Source organism: Pleurodeles waltl, chromosome 6, assembly GCF_031143425.1.
Source record: "Pleurodeles waltl isolate 20211129_DDA chromosome 6, aPleWal1.hap1.20221129, whole genome shotgun sequence".
Taxonomy (NCBI): Eukaryota; Metazoa; Chordata; class Amphibia; order Caudata; family Salamandridae; genus Pleurodeles; species Pleurodeles waltl.
The window spans coordinates 600,656,711-600,674,967 of NC_090445.1; the positions used below are offsets into that span (position 1 = coordinate 600,656,711).

General features: G+C 43.5%; 1 protein-coding gene across 1 annotated transcript in view; it reads right to left on the bottom strand.

The window, feature by feature from the left end:
• ITPR3 (inositol 1,4,5-trisphosphate receptor type 3) overlaps window positions 1–18,257 on the bottom strand; it is a 467,836-nt gene that overhangs the window by 190,914 nt on the left and 258,665 nt on the right. Inside the window, exon 13 of the mRNA XM_069238858.1 lies at window positions 17,212–17,372. Coding sequence (XP_069094959.1) covers window positions 17,212–17,372 — 161 coding nt within the window. The remainder of the gene's footprint in view (window positions 1–17,211; window positions 17,373–18,257) is intronic.

Below are 18,257 nucleotides of genomic sequence, written 5' to 3' on the forward strand. Positions count from 1 at the left end.
GTTAATAATGCAATTGCTGAACGACCGTCCACCACCTTATGCGGAGAATGGACAAGGTCCAAGTACCAGTTCTGCCCCTCCGGCACCGGTACAGAACAGTGAAACCCAGAGTTCAGGAGCATCCTCGGGATCCAAGGACCCGAGTTTACTGTTGACCCCGCAGATACCGCAGGTTAGGAGAATATATCCAGATGTGCCCATGTTGAAACCAGCAGAAAATTATCAGCCGCAGATGCCAGGGTACTACAGCAGTGACAACGGTGCAGGAATGATTCTAGAACAAACCGTAAGGGGAGTACAGAATGGTCACAACCAGACATTGGCACAAGCTGAATCAACCCAGCTTTTGATGCCTCAAAAGCAGATGCAGGGGGGAAACGCACATGCTCAGATGACGGGGAGCCAGGTAGGCATGCCGGCAATGATGACCCATGGTGTGGGAATGAACATGCCTCAGAACATGGGAAATGGACAAAACCCAGATGCGATATCACTACCCATTACTGTAGGTCCACCAGTACCTTTGTATAGTCAGCCTAACTTAGGTATGAGCAGTCAAGGATCAATGCTGCAGAATGGGACAGAAAGAAGGTGCATAGAAAACACTCCAGGGATAACTCCGATAGCGGCTCAGCCAAATGGATCTGGGTCCTTGATGGAGTTTAGTCCCATATGTGCTCAGTCAACGCTGGTGAGGTCAAGCCCCCCACTGATAATACCTCTAACATCGAACACTGAAAAGTTGCCGCAACCATCAATGGCAGTCGATGTGAATGCTACGCTGATGGGGTTGAATGCGCAACAGCTGACACAGTGGTTCAACAGTCTGAATTCTACACAAAGCTCAGCCAGTGGGAAGGGAGAAGATTATATGAATAGGATGAGGTTGAACATGGAAGCACAAGAATTGGTGGAAGGGACTATGGGTGTGAATAGGTTAGAGTCCTACTCGGAAGAAGAACTGAGGTATCTATGTCCAAAGATTACGAAGGAAGTGAACAAGGTACATAAAAGCTTGCAGGAAATAGCCGACAAAAACGGGGTTGACATAGACAAGACAAAACACCTGAGCAGAAGCTACAGGTTGGATTTTGGGGCCACAGATTTAGAACATATGAGGTCAGCAGGCATGAAGGCGCACCTTAGAGAACTGCTACAGAGTGCACAAGTGTGGAGGTGCTTAGACAAGTGGGAAAGCAGGTGGGTAAAGAGAAAGGAAAAGAGGAGGGACAGTGCTACAGAGCACAATGAGAAAAGACCACAGAGTAGCGAGGCAGTAACCATGTTACCAATGAGGGAAACAGCAGGGGGAAAATTAGTACATGTACCATGGCACAGAAGCGATATTCAGTCCTTTACGGACGATTTTCCCAAACTGAGAGAGAAGCCGATTGAATGGTATCAACAGACTGATAGGTTTGTAAAGCTTGCAAAATGTCTCTGGGAAGACCTGAACACTCTCTTTGAGATTGTGGTTCCAGCAGACTTGTGGGAGGATTGCAAAAGAGCGGTAGGTTGGCCGACAAGTGAACCAGAGAGAGACAGGGAGACGGGTGCACCATCGCCTATGGTGATGAGCTTGTACTATAAGGTGATTGAGCATTTGAAGACGAAGGTACCCGCGAAAAATGTGGATTGGCAGAAGATTGATCGAACTGCCCAAGAGGCTAAAGAATCGATTCATAGTTACTATGAGAGGTTGTTGAAGGCGTTCAAGAACTACAGTGGCACGGAAACAATAGAGGCGAAGGACATGCTTCATTTTGTGTTCCGATTTGTGGAAGGGTTGAGACCAGAGATAAGTCAGATGATAAAGTCGCATTTGATTTGCTGGCAGTCGAAACCGATTGACGAAGTATTGAATTATGCGAAATACTGTAGCGACGAAATTGAGGTGAAACAGAAAAAGCTGAAAGAGAAGGTGATGATGATGCAGCTTAAGGCAGCTCAGACAGGTTTGCAAGGTCTGCAAGGGTTGCAAGGGTTCCAACAACAGGTACCACAACCGCAGTCGCAGTTACAGGGAAACATGGCGTTTCAGCCACAGGCAAGAGGCAGGGGCAGAGGAGGTTTTGTGAATAATGGTCCGGATTTGTACACTGTTGTGACTGGTGTGCAGGCAATGAAGAAGGTGATGCCGTGTCACGTGTGCGGGATCGTCGGTCATTGGAAACGCGAGTGCCCGATGGTGGTGCAGGAAGGTGCAGGTGCAGGTGTTGGTCAGCAAAACAATGATGTCAATGCATTTCAGACAATGAGGGGACCGAAAATGAGAGGTCCAAACCCAAATTTTCAGGCCGTAAATCAGTTGCAGGGATTACAACCTATGCAGCCGCAGCAGATGCAGATGCCTCGTATGCAGATGACGCAAATGCAGCCAATGCAACAGCAGTTACCCATGGTACCTAATCAGCAAATGCAAATACCTTTGGCACCAATGAGTCAGCAGCAAGTGATGGTTCCTCCACACGTCTCGGGTCAGGTAATGAGTACAAATGGCACCGTACAACAGTTCCCATTACACAGTGAGAGTGGAATAAACAATGTATGGGAGAGTGAAAGTTCAGAAGAAGAAGGAGATTGTGTGCTTGCAGCATCCTTGGAAGTTGATCAAAAGGGTCCGTACGTGGAGGGAAGAGTAATGGGTCATCGTGTCTCATTCTTGGTTGACACGGGAGCCACACGTTCAACTGTTAAGAGCAGTGAAGTACCAAATTTGCCACTCTCAGGGAGCACAGTTCAAGTGGTGGGAGTAGCAAACAGGCACCTGACAAACCCGATTACAGATCCGGTACCAGTCAGCATTGGTAACTATCAAGGGTTACACAAATTTGTGGTATGTGACTCAAGCCCGATAGCACTGTTAGGGAGAGACCTATTGTGTAAATTGGGTTGTTCGATTATGTGTTCGAACGAGGGAATCAAAATTCAGACGAGCAGTGATGGGGAAGAAGAGGACAGTGTAGAGGGGGATGAGATGGAAACTGTCGATGAAGATTACCCTCTGATTTGTCTGTTCCCAATGATGACTGAAGAAGATATCCCAGCTGAATTACGGGAAACAGTCGGAAGGGAAGTGTGGGATATGACAGGGAAAGAGGTGGGATTGATGAAAGGAGTGGAACCAGTGAAAGTGACTGTAAAGCCCAATGCAATCTTTCCCCAGACCCCACAATACCACATGCCACAAGACACCCTCATGAAAGTTGCCCAACTCATTGACGAATTTGTAAAACAGGGAGTACTGAAAGAAGTGTTAAGCAGTCCATGTAATTCACCAATAATGGGACTAATAAAGCCAAGTGGAAAGGTCCGACTCGTGCAGGACTTGAGGAAAATAAATGACATCATAGTCAAATGCTGCCCAGTAGTACCGAATCCAGCTGTGATAATGTTCCAGATCCCTTGCGATGCCGAGTGGTTCTCAGTCATCGACTTGTCACAAGCATTCTTCTCGGTGCCTCTTCATGAGGACAGCCAATTTCTCTTTTGTTTCAAATTCTTAGACAGAGTGTACAGTTGGTGTCGAATTCCTCAAGGGTTTTCTGAGTCACCGTCAATCTTCAATCAGATTCTAAAGAAAGACTTGGAAGCATTAGAATTGCCATTCGAGTCAACTCTAGTACAGTACATTGATGACTTATTGATTGCATCAAAGACAGAAAGTGGCTGCACAGCCGATACCATTGCTCTGTTGAACCATTTGGGAAGGAATGGACATAAGGTGTCTCCTTCCAAATTACAGTTCTGTCAGAAGAAAGTGAAATACTTGGGTCACCAGATAGAGAAAGGGTCACAGAGAATAATGAAGGAAAGAATAACGAGTGTACTTCAGATGAGTCCACCAAAGACAAGGAGGGAGGTGAGGAAGTTTTTGGGAATGGTGGGTTATTGTCGCCAGTGGATTCCCAACTTCTCGACTCTAGCAAAGCCTTTACTGAAGTTGACCCAGAAGGATGCCTTGGATCAAATTGAGCTGAAAGGAGATGAGATGGATGCTTTTATTGAATTGAAAGAATGCATGTGCAGGGCTCCAGCTTTAGGTATGCCTGATTACACAAAGCCTTTCACATTGTTTTGTCATGAACGTGATGCATGTTCTTTGTCTGTCTTGACCCAAGCCCATGGTGGCATAAACAGACCAGTAGCGTATTTTTCAGCTACTTTGGATCCGGTCGCAGCAGCACTTCCAGGGTGTTTGCGCGCCGTAGCAGCAGTTGGTATCAGCCTCACTCAGAGTGAAGGAATAGTGATGGGACACCCAGTAACAGTCATGGTCCCTCACTCAGTTGAGATACTTTTGACCCGCTCCCGAACGCAGCACATGACTGGAGCAAGACTCACAAGGTATGAAACGATAATTCTGGGCTCACCGAATGTGCAGCTGAAAAGGTGCACTACGTTGAATCCAGCAACCTTGCTTCCTGGAGAAAATGCTGAAATTGAGAACGCTGAAGACGTCGAGCATGACTGCCTTCAGGTGACTGAATTTTGCACAAAACCTCGACCTGATATTAAGGATACTAAGCTTGATGAAAATGACCAAATTGTTTTTGTTGATGGTTCATGTCTAAGAGATGGGATGGGAATTTTGAAAGCAGGATATGCTGTATGCACTGTGACAGGTGTCTTGGAAGCGGGATGGCTTCAAGGAGTCTATTCTGCACAAGTAGCAGAACTTGTAGCCCTTACAAGAGCATGTCAACTGTCTGCATTGATGAAAGTCACCATTTACACTGATAGTCAGTACGGGTTTGGGATTGTGCATGACTTTGGACAACTATGGTCACAGAGAGGTTTCCTGACCTCTTCAGGATCCCCAGTGAAAAATGGAGAGAGAATAAGGGAATTGTTACACGCCATTCAAATGCCAGCCGAAGTTGCAGTGGTAAAGTGTAGTGCTCATACAAAAGGACAGGACTATGTTTCTCTGGGAAATGCATATGCGGATCAAGTCGCAAGATTTTGTGCCTTGAACTGTATATTACTCAGAGATGAATGGAATTCGATAAGTGAACCAGAACTCGAACCAGCTGAAGCATTTGCCTTGAAGGTTGTAGATACAATAGATGAACTAAAAGCATTACAGAATAATGTCAGGGAGGATGAAAGAGATTCCTGGATTAAATCACAATGTATAAAAAGACCAGATGAGTTATGGGTTTCAAATGAGGGAAAATTTGTTTTGCCAAATAGTCTCTTATCACAGCTTGTGCGGTTCTATCATGGGCAAGCTCACCTAGGGAGAGATGCCATGATAAGATTGTTCAAAACTGATTGGTTTAACCCCAGATTTCGTCAAGCTGCAGAAGCAGTTTGCCATTGATGTGTCATTTGCCAGCAGATGAACCCAGGAAAGGGCACAGTTGTGAACGCGAGCCACATTGGCAGGGCCAGTGGACCATTTAGCCGAATGCAGATGGACTTCATCGAAATGCCCGTGCATGGAGGTCTGAAGTATGTGTTGGTGATTGTGTGCATTTTTAGTCACTGGATTGAGGCATACCCCACACGTAGAAATGACAGCCTTACAGTTGCAAAGCTATTGTTGAGGGAGTTAATACCACGTTTCGGATTCCCGATCTCTTTAGAATCAGATAGGGGAAGTCACTTCAATAACGAGGTGATAAAGTTACTTTGCGAAGCGCTGAACATTGAGCAAAAACTGCATTGTAGCTATCGCCCTGAAGCATCAGGACTGGTGGAGCAGATGAATGGTACACTGAAATCAAGAATGGCGAAAATATGTGCATCGACAAATTTGAAATGGCCTGACGCATTGCCCTTGGTGCTAATGTCAATGAGAAACACCCCTGATAGAAAGACTGGATTGTCTCCGCACGAAATTCTCATGGGCAGGGCTATGAGACTTCCTGCAGTTCCCGCAAACGCGCTTTTGAATATTACAGATGATATGGTGTTAGACTACTGCAAGGGTCTGGCTGACGTGGTTCGCTCTTTCTCTCACCAGGTGGAAGCGACCACCTTGCCACCGATCCAAGGTCCAGGACACGCACTGAAAGCAGGTGACTGGGTCGTGGTAAAGAAGCACGTGAGAAAGTCGTGTCTGGAACCCCGTTGGAAAGGCCCTTTCCAAGTGATCCTGACGACAACTACCGCTGTGAAGTGAGCGGGGGTTCCCAACTGGATTCACGCCAGTCACACAAAGAAGGTGTTGTGTCCCACAGATGAGGAAGTTGAAGCGCTGAAATTACCAGTGCCTGACAAAACAGTGCTGAGTGCTGAGACAGAGCAAAACCGAACGGAAAGCGAACAGGCAGAAACGGGAGAGAGAGAGATATTTTCTGAGGTTAAGAGACCAACTCGCTTGGGGAAGACCAAGGAGAAAGTTCAGACAGCGACGAAGCAGCTGAGGGTAGCAAAGAGCCTGAAGCAGCTGAGGGTGACAAGGAACCTGAAGCAGCTGAAAGTGATAAAGAGCCTGACGAAAGTAACGGTGACGAAGGGCTCGAAAAAGGTGAAAAGGCAGGAGAGCCTGATCAGAGGAGGGCTTTCCCAGAAGCAGACGATACAGAAAAAGAAAAGGAGAACGTGATTGACTCCCCAGAAGGAGGGGACAAAGCAGAACAGAACGAAACAGTTCAAGCTTCCACAGAAAAGATCGCAGGTCCATCAAATGGACACGGTGCAAAGAGGAGGCTAAGTATATCACCAATAAAAGAAAGGGCTAAAGAAAGTTTGAACGACGGAGAAAGGCCAAAAGTGAAAGAGAAAAGAAAAGAAGTGTCTGTCGTGGTACCATCCCCGAGTGAAGAAAAGGACTTGACAAAAGAAGAAAGTACCAGCGAGGCAGAATCAAAAAGAGAAGCAAAATTGAAAAGGAAAAGGATACCGAACAGAAGGTATTCCGGTCCTGAATGGGCATATGTAGCCAATGACGATTGGACTGACGAATTTGTATCTCTTAGCCTCGAGAATGAAGAAGAAGAGATACCAATAGAAAAGAAAAGTTTTATGGACTCTGTTGATTGAAAGGGTGATAAATGATATTGCTTGCTACAACCTAACGTGATACAAACAACCAGCTGAGACATTGTTAAACCGGATGAGACATTTGCTAACCTGATAAGACTTTTGAAAACCTGATTGACTCTTAAAAAAAAAAAAAAAAAAAAAAAAGATTTGAGAAGTTATTGCCGAATTGAGACAATTGCCGAATTGAGACAAATGCTGCTAACCGATAAGTGACTGGCCTCTTGAAGAAGACGGTGTGAACATTGCGCTCGCTCAGCTTTGTAACTGAATTGCTAAATAGTTTCTTTACAGGTGCTTCCAGCTCTCTGATTCTATACAGATCATGACGCAAAACGGTAGAAAGAAATATTGTAAATATGTGTGTGTAGGCTTGATAATTGCATGTGTACTAATAATAATGGCAATTGTGCTTGGAATGCATGGAAAGGGTGAGAATGAGAAAATTGATGCTTCTACCTTTGCTCCTGTTACTGTCACTGAACTAACCGCATTAAGAAGATTAGAATTAGATGAGAGGCTCTTGCATGATAAGAAAGAGCTTTCGTATAATGTTTTCTATCGCTTGCTAACAGAATATGTTGAGACTATGGATGCGAAGGATTGTTATGTGTGTACACAGATACCGACATCAGTAAAGGAAGGGGTAACTTATCACCACATGCCTCTTACATACGGGATTACATGTAGTATAGTAATGTCTAGGTTTTATGGTCAAACTAACATACAGTATTTTTACTCGAATTATGATGTTACCTTTGCATATGTTCCTATAATAGCGCAGCTAAGCCAGATTGCTAAAGATTGGGATGCAAAAATAATGAGGGAATTTTTCGAGCCAATGCAACCTTTTGAAACGGCTCACGCTCATAGGGAAAACCTTACCTGCTCGCTCTCTGCAGTAGAAATAAGCTTTTTAGATCGCACAGATGACAGAAGAGCACAAATGAATGCGAAATTAGAAAAGGAGCTACATAAGAGGACTTCAGTAGATAATTATGATTTTGCCGCAATAAAGACACAGGGGAAAATAGCTTTAGATGCTTGGCATGTAGGGAAATTTTGTATATATCGGGGTGAATCCTATTATGACAATATTTTTGTAGGAGCGAGTGAGTGTAAACATACGTTTATTTTTAAGGCCAAATGGACATTCATGATGAACGGACTTGACCCTGTCATTCCAGGTGTATATTACATTTGTGGGTATAATGCCTATTATCGTCTTCCAAAGGGATGGTGGGGGAGATGTTATTTGGGTATTGTGTTCCCAAAGGTTTATCAACTGGATGACCTATCGATGATTCAAAAGACATCTGGATCCCATCGTATCCAGAAAAGAGAGACCGCAGCTGCTGTGGTAGGAGATATATTTGGAGCCATGATTCCTTCATTGGGAGTTGTGCTGAATTCCATCAAAATAAGAAAGTTGTCTACTATAGTGGATAACATGTTGACAAAGTTTTCAGGTGCTATAATCCTGATAGATGCTGAACTTGCAGCGGAAAGAGCTATGACTCTTCAAAACAGGCTTGCTTTAGACATTCTTTTAGCAAAGGATGGTGGCGTTTGCAAAATGCTTGGTGCACGACACTGTTGTACATATATTCCTGACAATAGTGTGAAAATTAAAACTATGCTTGCTAATCTAACAAAGGAGAGTGCAGACTTGAAGGAACTGAAGGAACCAGGAGTGTGGGAGAAGGTTGGAAAAGGACTTGCTTCAGTGGGACATTGGATTGGGGGAATTTGGAATGGAATATTACTGAAAATAATAGAAGGAATATTAATAGTAATAATTTGCATATTTGGAATTTGGGGAATAAAAAGGGGAATAATAATGATTATGGAAAGAATTAGAAGAAGGAAGGAAGAGAAAATAATGAAGAAAATGGCAGAAGAATACAAAGCGAAAACTAGGGGAACTAAAAGGAAAAGAGAACTGACAGAATTTTAATGGAATAAAATTTGTGGGCATGATTTGGTGTGATGACAAGTAGTCATCAGAGGAGGGATTGATGAAGCAGAAAATGAAGGTTTTGATTTATTAACGCATAAACGTAGTGTGAAATAATCGTGTGTGACTTTAACCAAACTAATAAAGATTGTACGGGGACAAAATGTGCCCTCAGAGTAGTTTGCCAACATTTATAAGCGTGCTTTATATAACGTGGTGTATTAGAATTGCACTAATCCGACATAATCGTAAACGTGTGCTATGATTTGCTTGTTTGAAATGTTTTAGCTTAGCATTACTTTAGTGCAGGCTTCGGCCTAGTTGCCTGGTCTCACGGTTTAGATGCTCGTATTTTTCCAATGTGCTATTAAACGTGTATTTCTGCTTGAAGCTGTACTTTTCCACTGAGATCGTTCACATGCTTATCTTAAGGTTTCGTGCCAGCCTGGCATATTTTCTCTTTACTCCAAGGTCGATTTGCAGGTGCGGACAATGGAAGCTCTGAAAGTGAGTTAATTGGTATAAAATGTTGCAACTTGCGTACCCATCTCCAAGGATAATGTATGCTTAAGTAAAAGCTTGAGAACTGTCGCTTTTGATTGGACAATTTGAAGCTAACCTATGAACCCTCAAATGGAAGACCCTACTGGATTTGGACTGTTGTCTATTTAAACCAGGTGCACGAGAAGAAGGTAGCCATTACGGACATTAAAGCCATTACCAGCTCGATACCCGCCATTTTGCAGGACATTGCAGCTATTATGGCCCACTTTGCTGCGACGCCATTTTGAAAGAGACTTTGATGCTTTCTCTAAGCGAGAGAAAGAGACTTTAATGATTCTTGCCCTAGAGACTTTAACTTTGATCCCTTGCATGAAGTAGTAGTTTTACCTTGCCGCCGTGAGGCAATTGCCCCGTCCACCCCTTGCCCCTTTGCCCGTCCTATGCCGATCGAAACGGTACCCATGCTGACCGAAGAACGGTACCTGTGAGACGAAGACTTCCTTGAATGCTGATCGTAATTGGTAAATATGAAAGGAAATTGTACAATTGCATTGTGTTTCTTTTAGGTAACCAACTGCTGATTTTGATAAGAGCCCTAGTTAGGAGTTTTCTAAATTAATGTTGTTAAATTGTTTTTGCATGAAGTCCCACATGCCGATGCTAATTTGAGGTTAGACGAGGATTCCTTATGTCGCACGATGCAATTTGAGATCTTGTTATGCTGACTAAATGTATGCAATTAGTTCGTTACAGATTATCGTATTAGTGATTTGCATTGCTATTATCGAATGCCTTGTGATTCTAATGCTACATAGATTGCACTTGTTTCGCTGTTATGGACAGCTATTAATGTTCATATATGTTTATCATTTGGTGTTGAGACACATCTATATTGTGCTAGCTTTGTTAATATAGGGAAATAAAATTCACTAACTTTGAATAAACTGGTGTGATTATTCCTGGCTGAAAGGTCAGGGTTCGCCGAAATGTATTCTGGATTAATTGTTAAGTGTTATGTCGATCAAGGTATTGCCTATGTTCGTTATTGATTATTGATTTGATGCAATTGATCGATTAAGAGTACGGAGAGTCCCACTTAGTCAAAAGATTCATCGGCCTAAAGAGCGTCCGAATACAGGTGAATTGATAATACGGACCGCTCTATCAAATCAAAGATCAGTTAAACAGTAATGCCACTCCTTCAAACTGTACAGCCAGTGGTGGCTCCTCCAATACGGTGGAGAAGCGTTGCTCCCCCAACCCCCTTACTCCTCAGCCAGCTGCAACTCTTTATAACTAAAACGATAATAAACAATGTTTATTATTGTTCTATTTTTAAAGAGGCGGGGCCATGGGTGGGGTGACAGTCATGGAGGGGAGTGCACAGCACTTTCCTCAGTGCGCATGTATGTTTTGCCGGCCGTCTTGAGCCAGCCAAACACACATGCGCACAGGGCTCTCTCCAACCCTGCAGTGTCAGGATTGGCTGGGAGCCTGTGCCTGAAGCACAGAGGAGAGCGGCAGTGTGACGCAGCGGTGCAATCAAGGTACGTTTTTTATATATATTTTTTTACATTTTTGTTTTGATCCCCTCCACCCTGCCACTTTGCCCCCGGCCACCCGCGACTGTGTACAGCACAGTACATTTTAATTTAATCAGCCAAAGAACACTAAATCAAGATCCTATACAGCTCCATGGAAGCAAATATGTAGACACAGCTCCTGGCATTCATATTAGGAAGATGAAACTTGTCTGCACCGGTGAGCTCGGGGTTGCAACACTTTCACTGAAAATAAATACAGTAGATGTACCAACAGAAATCAAAATACAAATAAAAAAAATCCTTTCAGAACATATGTATAAGAAGACCTATTTGCAAATTAAAATGTGCCAGCATTTTTGATATTACAACATAACCTATATGGCTAATACTGAATACCAAAATAAACATTGCACCCATCTATCCTAGCTAGTACTGTACATATAAATACGACATTGTAGAAACAAATATATACAGATCAGTTGTGAGCACATTGGTAATGTGTTAGGATGATAATGTTTTGAGAACAAATATTTTTTAATTATGATTGAATTGTATCACATTACAAATAACCATGCAATGGAAAATAGTGATGATTCGTTCACTAATGTATATCTTTGAAGTCTGAGAGACATGCATCTTTAGATAAGGTAAGATAGTGGAGTCCGCATAAAATAACACACAGACAAAAGTGATGCATGAGTTTTTCTTGGTCATGCTAAAAGAAAAGAGTTTAACCTGGTGTGGGAATTTATACATATTCTTTGATTTCTCCGGTTTCTGCTGGGTCAGAGGGATACCATCTAGTTCTACATTATTGTAAGCTCTGATGGCAGGGCTTACCATGATGTTCAATGAGCCGAGGGTGCTAAGAAGGTATGGTGGCACCACACACAGGGAGGGGAGACAAAACAGGAGAAGGGTTTCAACGAGCTGCTTTGAGTTAAAGAGGGATAGCACACCTTAGGGAGGTATCGAGGCCACGGCTTAGTAGACTTGCCAAGAAGACGCATTTTATTTTACTGTTTTTCTTTAACTTAACTCTTGTACTGTTGTAAGGCTGCTTCGAAGTGCTACACGAGTCAAAATGGAAAGGAAGCAAGATGAAGGGAGCTGACAGATAGTGTGTGTGCCAATGAATGGATGAATTCAGCAGCCTTGAACTTGTGTGCAGAGCAGAACAGCGATCCTTCAGCATCTTCTGAACTTCACACTGGCCGCTCTGTGATGGAGATGCCGTGTCAGGGAATTCCAGAGGGAGAAGCCCTGGAACTGGAAGGATCCACCCTCTAAACCATCTGTACATTTGTTGCCAGGCTGAATTTGGGAGGGCAATTTCCGACACCTTCTAGACTGGCACAGTTGGAACATACGGGCTCTGGCTATACAAAACGATCTTAGTCAGGTGGAAAGTTTTCATTGAAGCATTGTTATATTGGCAGCCAGTATAAGGAGCTCACGGCTGTGAAAAATGTGGTCTAATTTCTGCAAGCTAAACAGGAGCAGCATGATTGTGAGCATGCTGCTGCCTGCTCAGTCCTTTGGCAGGAAGACAGGTTGGGAATATGACAGATTGTTCAAGCCTTAACAATGTTAATACTAAAATCGGTTTAATCCTTTGAGGTGCCGCTTAAAGAGAAGCGTCCTGCATTAGACCACATTTGTAAAATGCCGGATTTGCAGCCATATTTATTACAGGCTGCATGACAAATGACTTAGAGGATGCTGTTGCATATGGATTGGTGAGAGGCACGCAAAGAGAACATAACTATCTTGCCTATGGCCCCAATATCTTGCCATTATCCCAGTGATCTACACGAGTGAGTTATAAAAGACTTGTGTAGTTAGTCAAGTCTTTTGGAAATCTGATTATCCTTTTTCCTCAATCTGGAATAACACTATTTTATGGTGTGGCCTCCTACTGTGGTCTTTTCTTCATCTGTCTCTCATCAGAAACATGTAAAATTTAAAACAATGGAAAAATGATCCACGTTTACTAAGATTGCACGTGAAAAATGCTAATGCTCTTCTGAGGGTGTCCTGTTTACAAATTGTTTTTGTGAATTCTTGTACTATTTTGCAACTTGCGAAATGTAGAATCGATCCACATTTACTCATAAAAAATTCTGAAGTTATGATTTTTTGTGCTGCTCAGTATTATCTCTTGCAATCTATTTAAATGTATTTGCGTTACTATCTTCAGCCTAAAATTTGCGGGCATTGAATAGGAATAAAGTAACGCACCATAAAACACTCAGGTCTGCACTCCCATCATCCTCCCGACCCACACATACAGCTCTACCCCTCCCAAAAAAGAACTACTGCAGATAAACTCTGGCACTGTCCCAATAAAAGTAATACAGTCCTGCAGATCAACAAGTAATAGGCTGTCTGAAGCACTGCATGTTGTATGGACCGGAGTCGGAAGGTATTCTGAGAGGGTGGGTTGGTAAGTGTGGGTGGAGAGTCGAGTGACCACCTGGAAGAGAGGCAAATTCTGGCCAGTGACTAAAAATTCAGGGCAAAGGGTCAGTTTTATTAACAAATCTGACGAGGTCAGGCAATATTGCTATCACCTGTGCACTATGCTCAGCATCTTCTGATGGAAGCTATTATTAATAAAAGCTGACACTTATACTGTGTCCCCCTTGCTGTAAAATAAGCCTCTTCACTCCAGAGAGGAGTGAAAAAATGCAACTTTTATAGGAAAACTGGTGTTAACTTATTATTGGCTATGGAAAAAATAAATGCCTTAATGAGTTTCGCCACGTCCTATACGTTAGCTAGAATAGCAAGAGCTTGGGCAGTCTCTTTTAGGGATGTCATAATGGCGATGTCTGTTCACCAGTGGTGCAGTTTGTTTTCCTGCATCCTTGGCAGCAGCTCTAGGTGGTGTAGGGAGATGCCAACATTTCACCTGCCTGGACTGACTCCTTCAGATGGCGGGCTCCTGCTCCACCCTTATCCGTTGGCGAGGTCTCACAAGCCCAGTCTCTCTCTAGGATTGTCTCTATAGCATTTGTAAAGCGCACTACTCACCTGTGAGGGTCTCAAGGCACTGATGGGAGGGGGGCCAGCTAATGATTAAACAGCCAAGTCTTGAGGTGTCTCCTGAAGGTAAGTAGGTCCTGCGTCTGTCGTAGGTGGGTGGGAAGAGTGTTCCACGTGTCTTGGCGGCGAGGTGGAAGAAGGATCTGCCACCACAGGTCATTCTGTGTTTGCGTGGGACGGTGGCGAGGGCAAGGTCAGAGGAGCGGAGCTGTCAGGTCGGGATGTAGAAGGAGAGCCATCCTTTGAGGTATTCTGGTCCGGTGTTGTTTAGTGCTTTGTGAGCAGGGGTCAAGCAGACCTACTGCCTGCAGGCTGGTTTCGGAGAAGACACCGGAAGGCAGCAGTGTCTACATTTGCTACAAAATGAATTTAGCAAGCAGGGACCGAAGCAAGGACTGTGCTGCCCATTTGTGCTCATGCTTCTGGGGCCCCTCCTTTCCCAAACTGATTTTTTTCTTAGCAGTGCAGCAACAGGCACATATATGGGTTAAATATACACACATTGCCATGTCATGGCACTTCTGGAATCAAGGACAAAGGCATCTGTGAAGGAAACAATAATGGATAACGGACTGCAAGCTCATTTAATGGATGGACAATTAAAATAATGGTCTCCCTATGGGGGAGAGGTAGCAGTATGACTTGCAAGAAGCTCCCTAATAGTTTTGGACCAAAGGAAAAAAGCCCAGTGAGCAAGACACAGTGTTTGGGGTCCACAAAAATCACTACCAGTCTATGTTGTGGGCAATTCACTGCTCTCTCTCAGATCTCTTGCAAAGATTGGCAGAAGTATCCTGGAGGAGCTGTGTGATATGGAAAGATACTTAGGGCAGCCATGTAGGTGCAAAACGGCTCCTCCATAGGTAAGCTGTTTGCCCTTTCCGCTCACTTTCAGCCATTTATGATGGCTTCATATTTGAGTAAGTAATGAAAAATCATGCCAGCAACTGACAAATCGGGGGTGGCAGGGGCTATAAGGTGGAGGCACAATAAGGGAGGAGTCGGGCAGGGCAGAGACATGAGGAGCATCAACAGTGGCAGTCAATGTACAATATGCACAGCCAAGGCAGATGCAATGCTCTACAAACTCTGCCCTCAAAGAAATTGACAGTGAGAAAAAATGTCCCAGTAAAACTTGTGGCTTGTTTTATTAGTCACAAGGGACTGCGTTGAAGATAGAGCAGTGAGTTAATGTACCTGCTATGTGCAACTATGCACAAGTTGTGATGAAAAAAAGAAGCCTTCATTCGCGATCCCCTGCAAGCTCTTTGCTCTACAGGATGGAGTATACACCGAATGTGTGCTAATACATCTGCCATGTTTGCCACTGTAGCCTTCATTACAACTGTCCCAATAATTTTAATGGGGCATGTAACGTTGATCAAAAGGCAGGAAATGATCCCTTCTAATGCAGCTCTTAACACTCAGTCCTTTCACTCAGCCTCTGCGGAAGGACTTTGTGATCCACAGTATTATAAGTTGCTAAAACATCAATAAATATCAAAGCAACTCGCTTGTCTTCATCCAGGGTAATGAAAAGGTCCCCCTTTCACCCCTGCGGCCTCTGTTCCACACGTGGGACTAAAGTATAATTGTGGTTCATCTAGGAGATGTTTGCGTTCTAGATATTCTTGTAATAGTTCCCCCTTTGTCTTGAATTTTGCATGGATAAAGCAGGTTGAAATTTGACTAGCAGCCAGTTTGATATTATGGGCTTTAATTTAATGTCCTCAGAGGTGGTGGTGGGTGATCACGTTTGAAGGAAATGGGACAAGTCTGAAACGGTAGTGATGGAAGGGTACAGTTTGTTGTGATACAGAGTTCGAAATTGTAGATTTTTCTTTTTTTTCTTTTTCTGAAACTTCATTTATGAAGTTTTTAAATATACAGCAAAGAAAAACATATACTGTATCATCATCTGTTTTCAGAAAACCCTTATTCCCTTCCCCACCCTTTTCACTCAGTGTGGCATTTTTGAATATTTTCTTTCTCTTCTTTGAGATCATGGATTCTGGGCTCAATCATTAGAAGCCCTTCAGTCATTGCTTATGCAGTGAGGTTTAAGGCCATCCTCCAATAATAGGAGGACACACAATGAATAGGAGGTGGGACATGGAGTGGGCCCCCTTCTTCCCTCGTGCAGAGCTGACTGGGCGAAGCATGAGTGCAAGTCCATGTTAATGGGTGGTGTCATTAGTGAATGGACCGCACTGGGGTGCATGTCAACAGGGCAAACCAGAGAGGATGGTTAGCATATTAAATCAGACATTATTTGTTGGTTGTCCAGGCACCCTTGTCAGATTGTTGGGGGCCTTTTCTCGCAAATAAACTATGTTTCCTATTTGTAGATTACAAGTTCTGTTCCGAAGTCGTATGATTTTTTAAAGTATCTTGTAATTTATTGGTGGTTTTCTTTTTGCATGGTGCCAGTGCGAGCCTGTTCTTTCTGAATCTAGGAAAGGATCGGGAGATGACTGGCAGAATGGGGTCTTAAATTCATATTGTATGCTGTACAAAGACCAGGTGCTTACTCGAACTTGAAAGCCCAGTCCTTTTGAGAATTCCTTCATGCTTTCTATGTATGTGCTCCATAGTCTCTGTTATATTATATACAGCCATATGGCGGAGACATTTTGGTCTCGAAAACCGGGTTTCTAAACCTGAAGTAGCTCACTTTTCCAGTTGAGTGGTTTCCATGGATATCTTATAAAAATACTATTGTGTTTTATAAAATAAATTATGAACCTCACTCAAGATAAAACACATTTTTCTGTTATATCCTCCATATAGTATGAATTTAAGTTCCAATTGTTGTATTATTAGCATTGTATCCCTGTAACTGATCGAAGGAATTGTTATCTAAACAAATCATTCTAATTTATGTTTCTGTACATGTGAACTTTGTTTGAGTGGCATGTTTTTCACGTGTCTTGTGCATGCACATTGTTAATTCAGTATGTTTCTTAAAATAGCGTCTTTCGCTGTTATTTATTACGTATTTGACTCCATTGTTCAAGGCAGTCAGCAGAAGCGTAGATGGGACAAACTTTACCACAAAGGAGCAGAGTTCTTCTAAAGCAGCTGTGCCCACCCAATGCCATACCCACCCAAAGACACACTTTTCTCTGTAAAACTCCCGTTTTTAAACAGCAGTAAGCCACGTACCTCCGGTCATTCTGACTGATGAAACCTTCGTTCAGCTTGGCGACGATGGTGGCCAACATGGAACTAGCATCATTCGCAAAGTCGAGGTCTCGGATTTCTGACACTGGCACAGAGACAATGGCAAATGCTTCTTTATCTTCTTTGGTTGGACAGGTGCCAAGCTGAAAAAGTCAAACGAAGTCATGGCAAATGAGCTCAACTGGGGCTTCTATACTTCCGACCAGGTTCTGCACTGGAATTTTGTGACTTCCTGGTCAGATTTCTATGAATATCTCAGTCTAAGGAGAAACAGGCACTAGGGGCCAGATGTAGGAAGCAGTTTGCACGTCGACATGCAAACTGCACTTTGCAATGCACAAAACCCATTTTGCGATTCGGTAACCTGGTTACCGAATCTCAAAACGGGTTTGCGAGTCGCAATTAGTAAGGGGTGTCCCCTTCCTGATTGCGAGTCGCAGTGCAATGCAGGATTGTTTTGTGACCACAAACGAGGTCGCAAACCAATCGCAGTTAGCACCCATTTCAAGTGGGTGCTAACCCATTCGCAGAAGGGAAGGGGACCCCATGGGACCCCTTCTCCTTTGTGAATGGTATTAAAAACATTTTTTCCAGAGCAGGCGGTGGTCCTATGGACCACCGCCTGCTCTGAAAAAATTAAACAAAAACGTTTAATTTTTTAGTTTTGTAATGCATTTCGTTTTCCTTCAAAGGAAAACGGGCTGCATTACAAAAAAATAATTAAAAAACTGCTTTATTTAAAAGCAGTCACAGACATGGTGGTCTGCTGTCTCCAGTAGGCCACCATCCCTGTGAGTGCTGCGATTCTCAAGGGGGTCGCAAATTGCGACCAACCTCATGAATATTCACGAGGTGGGCATTTGTGACCCCCTTGCGAGTCGCAAACAGTGTCAGGGACACTGTTGTGCATAAGGTTTTGCAACTCGCAATTTGCGAGTCGCAAAACCCAACTTACCTACATCTGGCCCTTGGTGTATGTGCCTTGACGGAACAAACTTTGGGGGTTATTCTAACTTTGGAGGAGTGTT